Source organism: Sinocyclocheilus grahami, unplaced genomic scaffold (assembly GCF_001515645.1).
Source record: "Sinocyclocheilus grahami isolate Dianchi unplaced genomic scaffold, SAMN03320097.WGS_v1.1 scaffold158.1, whole genome shotgun sequence".
Classification (NCBI taxonomy): domain Eukaryota; kingdom Metazoa; phylum Chordata; class Actinopteri; order Cypriniformes; family Cyprinidae; genus Sinocyclocheilus; species Sinocyclocheilus grahami.
Window position 1 is genome coordinate 1,387,204 of NW_015505337.1, and position 7,446 is coordinate 1,394,649.

Here is a 7,446-nt window from a genome sequence, read left to right on the forward strand (position 1 = left end):
GTAATGTCTTATATAGACAGGTGTGTGGCTTTGCTAATCAAGTCCAATCAGTATAATCACACACAGCTGGACTCAAATGAAGGTGTGGAACCATCTCAAGGATGATCAGAAGAAATGGACAGCACCTGAGTTAAATATATGAGTGTCACAGCAAAGGGTCTGAATACTTAGGACCATGTGATATTTCAGTTTTTCTTTTTTAATAAATCTGCAAAAATGTCAACAGTTCTGTGTTTTTCTGTCAATATGGGGTGCTGTGTGTACATTAATGAGGAAAAAAATTAACTTAAATGATTTTAGCAAATGGCTGCAATATAACAAAGAGTGAAAAATTTAAGGGGATCTGAATACTTTCCGTACCCACTGTATAAGCAGGGCATTCTTATGTGGTTTCTAAGGTGTTCTAAGTGATTTATAGCATGATACTATGAGGTTTTTAAAGGGGTGGTTCACTGTTTTTTTTTTTCTAGGCTTTATTGTGTTTATGGGGTGCAGTCTAGCATGTGTTAATGCATTTACCTTTATTCCACACCGCTCTGTCCCTTCTCTGAGAAACGGGCTGATCATTTCCTTCTTTTATGAAGCCCCTCCCTCAGAAATAGGCGATGGGCTCTGATTGGGTTGCTAGCCCAGTGTGTTGTGATTGGCTAAACCGCCAATCTAAACGTTTAAACGTCCCACCCCTCACCTCAGCAGCATGTGCTCCAGTTGTATTGTAAACAACGGCATCGTTAATATCGCTTATCAGTTTGAGCCCGATTGAGAAGCAGAGGATATTATTAAAGAGGATCGTGCAGAACCTGTGCAAGCATGGCTTTTAATGGTAGGCCTATGTTTTTTCATATTCTGTTACACCAAATACACAAAATAATGATCTTTAAAAAAGCATCATATGACCCCTTTAAGAACCGCTGCTTTAGAACATTGATTTTGAAACTTGTGAATCCATTAGAATCATTAGAAGACAGAATCGCAATTCATATATGACTAGATTTTTACGTGCACCTCTAGTTTTCTCTTCCTCTTCTCTAAAGCAGCGCAGCATGGCCTCGCCCCCTTTGCTGCCTTTTCCCGAGGGCGGGGTTTATCTGGGTTTGTGATGTCACGAACCCGGGAAGTAACTTGTAGTCCCTACCAGCTGTTTTTTGTAGGCATTAAACTGCCAGAATTTTAAAAGACAATATCTCTGTTTGCATTGAACTTTCAGCTTCGTAACTTTGCAGATATTGTTTATGCTCAAACAGCAACATTAGACACTAACTAACGTTAAAAAAGTGAAATTGCAATGAACCACCCCTTTAAGTACATTTTGAATGGTTACTGGCCCAAGTCTAAAGAGTGTAACTAGGTCTGCATGATAGGGGGAAATGTTTCAGATTAGGGCTGCACGATATATCGAAATACCGCAAATGCAAATATCACAATATGCATATCGCAAGGGCGTGCGATATCTGAATCATTTTAATAATAGGCTACTTAAATCAAAATGTTGCAAAAGGTCAAAGTTTTAGTTCGACGCATTTAGCAGAGAATTGCTTGACGTTAAAAAGAGTTAAGTGCAGTAAGTTGCCGAAAACGGCTCTTTGCCGTCTCGTCTTGCTGTCTGACTCACACCACAAGCCGCATCTCGCACAGCGTCTCTTCAGTTCTGTGCGCGCGCGCACAGAGAGAGAGACGCGTTTCAGATGGCGTGCGAACACCAAGTTGATTCGTCTTTTGCATCTCCTCATGTTTGAACAGACACATACAGACCCGTCTCGACGATCATTATCGTAAACGCAGTCGGTTATGTTTTAAATGAATGTAAACAGCTGAGAAAGAAATCGGATGTGTATCATTATACTGGATCCGTGCAGTCGGATTTAAAGGGACAGCAGCCTATAAATACGTGCTGGTGAATATGTCACTAATGTTAACAAAACCGCTATAACAAAGATTAATCTAAATTAAATTCATACAGTGAACACTATGCAGTGTTATTTTACACTTAATTATTAAATGTATGTACCTGAATACTACTGTTTATATTATCTGTGCTTGTAAATTGTGTATTTCTTTTTTTTTCTTTTTCTCAGACTATAGTTTTTGCTGTGGTATATGAAGAAGTAGTTAAAGTGTATGGAAAGCAAAGTTACAATGAAATAAAATTAGTGTCATTTAATTTTATTTTTTTTGTATTTTCACACTGATGTTAAAATTACTTTTTCTGATTTGTGACATTACTTTTTATGTAATGCTAAAACACTGCTGGTCACTTTCAGAAAGAATGTGAAACAAATTGGTTATATAATTTTCATTTTTAAATATTTTAAAATATAATTGAAATTGATTTTACACACTTTAAGCAATATCGTATCGCATATCGCATTTTTTAACAAGGTATCGCATATCGCATTTTTCTTCAATATCGCACAGTCCTATTTCAGATCTTTCAGAAAAATTTGTAAAAGTTGGTTTTAAAATTTTTCTGATGTTTTATTTTGGGGAGTGGGTTTATAAATGCTTCTCATTACAAATCTGATGAAATGGGCTGTGCATGTTCTAGTGCTGGGCGGTATGACCACAAATTGATATCACGGTATTTTTCAAAATTATACCGGTTTCACTGTACATGACGGTATTTTTTTTTTCATGCATGACCGGTTGTTAACCATATTTTGTACTGATTGAGAGAGGAAATACTGCAGTATATTGACTTAGAATGCCCTATTTTAATGTCATGAGTGAATATTGTCAAAAAATACCACACTAAATAGTGACTAAACACGACTCCTTTTAATACATGTTAACCAGGAGTCACTCTCATGTATAATCGCGGCATCGTCTGATAAAATCAACATGCATCTACAATAAAGACCGGCTATGTGGTTGTTTTGGCTATATTCGTTTTTTGTCTGAGTAACAAACTAAAAAAAACAACAAACAAAAATGTGCATGTGATATTAACAGACAAACTACGCTCATATTTATAATTCCAAACAATCAGTAAGCAACAGGTGCTAGGAAATGCTGTTTTGTACTCATTTATTGACGAACCGGCTGCGGTGCGGCCAACTGAATGAGCTGCTTCTCTGCCACTCACTGCACAGAACAGATGCAGAGAGAGGTGACACTTCTCTGGGAAAGGCAGACCTCGCTTTCGCGGGACGGCACTGGCAGAATCTTCCAACTGAACCATAGATAAGGTTTATCCAAAAAAGTCGCTATAGGTTTGTCAGTATGAATATTCTATGGAAAAAAAGCAGCTAAAAGGATCTGAAAGTTGCTAAATCTAGTGCCATTCCCAAATGCACGAATAAGTAAACCAAGCCCAGAGCAGATGCAGAGATAGAGTTTGTGTAAAGCAGTATTAACTGTGAACCGCTCGCGACACACTAAAAACCCCAGATCATGAGCTGCCTGCATGTAAATGAAACACTCTACACATTTATTCAGTTGAGTCACACATTGCTTTTGCAATGTGATAATCGCATTAAGACAAATTTCAGTTTTATTTCAATTAACCATTCAGCTCTCTGGTCTCCTTAAAGTGTATGGGATTTTTGCCTGTTTCAATGTATGCCAAAAGAAAATCATAAATCTGGTCCCTTAGTAATAGCCCCTAACTCCTCAAGCCACATGATTTGAGGTGCCGTTCGTGTCTGTAGCACAAACTGCTAAAAAAAAATCATGAATGAAGTTTAATACTTTAGAGTTAGGGTTAGATCGTTAGATAAAGTCTGTGAATAAAAATGTGTTATATGAGTGAGATTTTAAATAAAAATATAATGTGTATAAATTTCATATGAATGAAAGTATATTTTTAAATATATATAAACTTTCCTGGAAAACTCTGCTCTCTCTTTTCCAGGTGTGGCTCTCTGTCTGGAGCTGCTACTGACCTCAGCCCTGCTGTCATGGCCTCAGCCCTCACACCATGCAGAAAGCACCCCTCCTAACCCTCATACCTCACACATCACCACACACACGCACAGCCATGATGACCACCTCCCACATGAACGGATATGTGACCGAGTCGGACGGTGGGGGAGGGAGCGGCGGAGGCACTGACTTTCTGGAGGAGGTGGTGCAGAGACACAGGGAGATGGCTGTGGACTGCCCCAGTGAACTGGGTAATGTCATCAGCTTTCCGGGTAAATGATTCAGAGGTATGTACTGTTGTTCCTCTGTGAAGTTACTGTTTCTTCTGGTTTTACAGACAGGGTGTTTTTGAGATACACGAGTGATCTGCAAGCATACTTATGGTTTGTGTTTGTGCTTTCAGAGCTGGAGGACCTGTTGATGTCCCTCAAGCAGGTGCAGCATAGTTTGAATGACTCTCAGAGTCAAGAGGACATAGAGCTGGTTCTACAGCTGGTCCAGAAGTCAGACTTCCAGAAAGCCTTCAACATTCACAACGCCGTGGCCCACTATATGAACCGGCCCAGCCCTCCCTATCCCCTGACAGACCACACACAGAGCCTCGCACAAGAGGTGAGCGGCACTTGTTACATATGTGGATTGAGTAAAAGATGAACAGGAAACATGCATGGATAGTAAAGTTCACATTACTGAAGTAATTAATTATAGTTAACACACCCCACCCAGCTCTTTTCTCTGAAGAAAAAAAATTATGATATGAAACAACTTCACTTCTGAAGTTCCATATTACCAACATACCTATTGTCACCAGTGGTGGACAGTAACAGAGTAGTTTTACTTCGTTACTGTACTTAAGTACATTTTTCAAGTATCTGTACTTCACTGGAGTAGTTTTATTTTGAGTAACTTTTACTTCACTAAATTCCAAAGCATAAGATCGTACATTTTACTTCACTACATTTCATAAAACATATCGTTACTCCTTATGATATATGACGTGCTCTGACACACGCAGAAGTGGTGTCTAATTCAAGAACGAACTGATTCTTTTCAATGAACCTTTTAAATCGGTTCGCAAATCGCACCAAACAATTCATTCACGAATTAGAATGAACCGATTGCAGCTGTTCTCGGGTCCACAACTCACTGATTCAAATGAACGGTTTAGTGCGAGTCTCCAGTGAACTGAATTCACAAGTAAGAACCGGGAGATCTTGTGAGCGCACGCGCGACTGATGCTGCTAAAAGTAAGTTACTAATGTCGAATTTTAGGATTAATTATTGTAACTGAAAATCATATTTAGGTCAGTTTAATGTCGTTGGTGAGGAGGAAAGCCTGTGTGTGTCCTATGCCTTAGCAGACAGATTTTTATTATAGGTTTAAAGGGGGGCGCGACCAAAAAATTTGAGAACCACTGGTCTAAAGTTAACAAACAGTGTTTAAAAAGTGCAGTGCACATGTTTACATATGTTTATTACAGTGACTTTGAATTACCTAAAGTAGTGTGGTAAAGCAACAGATTTGTTTTTATATTTCTGCAATCTACTTTAGTTTCAACAATTCTGTGTTTTTCTGTCAATATGGGGTGCTGTGTGTACATTAATGAGGAAAAAAAATTAACTTAAATGATTTTAGCAAATGGCTGCAATATAACAAAGAGTGAAAAATTTAAGGGGGTCTGAATACTTTCCGTACCCACTGTATATATTAGTACTTTAGTACTTTTAGTCATTTATATTTATTTTAGTAATAATGTTTCACAATATTACTGTTTTACTATATTTTGGTTCAAATAAATGCTTTGGTAAGCATACAAGACTTGTTTCAAAAACCTGAAAAAACTTCCTAGTCCTAAACGTTTGATTGGTAGTGTATATCATAAAATTGAAATGCATTTTGTCAGAGGTATTCAAGTCAAATCAAGCTCTTTCTACTACTATACTTTAAGGCATAATAAATGTAGTAGTGTTGTATTGCTATAATGACTTGATGTTGTTGAATCTGTCATCACAGGTGGAGGTCATGATGCACAACAGCTCGCAGAAGGAAGGACTTGAGCTAAGCACCCTGCTCAAAACTCCTCACATGCAGGTCTGTTTACATCACATGCACACACATCCCCCAATTCCCCCATGTCTCCTCTATGTTGCTGTGCCGATGCCCACAGCTGTGATCGCAATCCCTGTCTCAGAGCCTGAGCTCTTTTGAACTCTATAACATGACGTTGAGGTCAGACTCATGTCTACTCTGTAGAACTCAGTGGCTTTCATCCTGAATATAACCCATCATCTCTGGCTCTCCATATCCTCCAGGCACTTATGATGGCCCATGACAGTGTGGCTGAACAGGAGATGCAGCTGGAGCCTCTTGTTCCTTCTGTCAATCAAAGTGAGACTCTCACCCAGTGGGGCGGGGAGACTGTCAAATTCGTGCGGCTTGAGAAAGCAAAGGACATTCCATTGGTGAGGACGTTCTTTCATTGCTTTTCCCCAGAATATTATGCACTTCTTGATATTTGACCTGTATTTTAACTTAATGCGCACGTGTATTTATGCAGGGAGCGACTGTTAGAAACGATATGGATAGTGTGGTCATCAGCCGCATTGTGAAAGGAGGAGCGGCAGAACACAGTGGCCTCCTGCATGAAGGAGATGAGATCTTGGAGATCAACGGTGTGGAAATCCGTGGCAAAGATGTCAACGAGGTCTTCGACATCCTGGTAATTAATTTTAAAGAAAGATGAGAGGAAGAAGTGTGTTAGGTTTTTGATTATAAAACGCGTTTGTAAGTACTGATTGAAGGATCCAAAAACATTCTTAGGCCACTGAACACTGAATGTTGTTGTTTTTTTCATGTTCACAGGCAGACATGCATGGCGTACTGACTTTTGTTCTCATTCCCAACGCGCAGACCAAACCACCTCCTGTTAAAGAGACTGTGGTGAGGCCTTCAGTCAGAACTAGATTATAAAAGTAATAATAAATAAAAGCAATCAATGATCAAACCCATATCCTTGCATTCACCCAGATGCATGTGAAGGCACATTTTGACTACGACCCCTCAGATGACCCCTACGTTCCGTGTCGAGAGCTCGGCCTGTGCTTTCAGAAGGGAGATATCCTCCACATAATCAGTCAAGATGACCCTAACTGGTGGCAAGCCTACAGAGATGGGGATGAAGACAACCAGCCACTTGCTGGCCTGGTCCCTGGTACCGTATCTCACGTGCTATTCTGTGGATCCAGATTTGTGTTTAAATATTTCTGCCTAGTTTTATTTTACATTGACTTGCATGTCTTTTTCTTACTGATTGTCCAGGCAAAAATTTCCAGCAGCAGAGAGAGGCAATGAAACAAACCATAGAGGAGGATAAAGAGCCTGAGAAATCAGGTTAGGGTCGCAGAACTCGTGCACACTCTTAAGCGCATACATGCGCAGTAGTTCTCATTAACACTCATCTTATTTTGACAGGAAAACTTTGGTGTGCTAAAAAAAACAAGAAGAAGCGAAAGAAGATGCAATACAATGCTAATAAAAATGATGGTGAGTCTCTTCAGACAAACACTGGAATGAAAATGTACCTG

General features: G+C 39.3%; 1 protein-coding gene and 1 long non-coding RNA gene across 3 annotated transcripts in view; both read left to right on the forward strand.

Moving 5' to 3' along the window:
• The window catches only part of LOC107592789 (uncharacterized), a 21,990-nt gene extending 17,882 nt beyond the window's left edge, over window positions 1–4,108 (forward strand). For both annotated transcript variants that reach the window (XR_001610027.1, XR_001610026.1), the window contains exon 3: window positions 3,851–4,108. This is a non-coding gene — a long non-coding RNA (uncharacterized lncRNA). The remainder of the gene's footprint in view (window positions 1–3,850) is intronic.
• Window positions 4,109–4,137: 29 nt separating this feature from the next.
• Window positions 4,138–7,446, forward strand: part of LOC107592802 (MAGUK p55 subfamily member 5-A-like) — a 29,051-nt gene continuing 25,742 nt past the window's right edge. Inside the window, exons 1-8 of the mRNA XM_016282365.1 lie at window positions 4,138–4,473; window positions 5,876–5,953; window positions 6,175–6,324; window positions 6,420–6,581; window positions 6,725–6,802; window positions 6,890–7,073; window positions 7,181–7,252; window positions 7,334–7,405. Of these exons, the coding sequence (XP_016137851.1) occupies window positions 4,138–4,473; window positions 5,876–5,953; window positions 6,175–6,324; window positions 6,420–6,581; window positions 6,725–6,802; window positions 6,890–7,073; window positions 7,181–7,252; window positions 7,334–7,405 (1,132 nt within the window). The remainder of the gene's footprint in view (window positions 4,474–5,875; window positions 5,954–6,174; window positions 6,325–6,419; window positions 6,582–6,724; window positions 6,803–6,889; window positions 7,074–7,180; window positions 7,253–7,333; window positions 7,406–7,446) is intronic.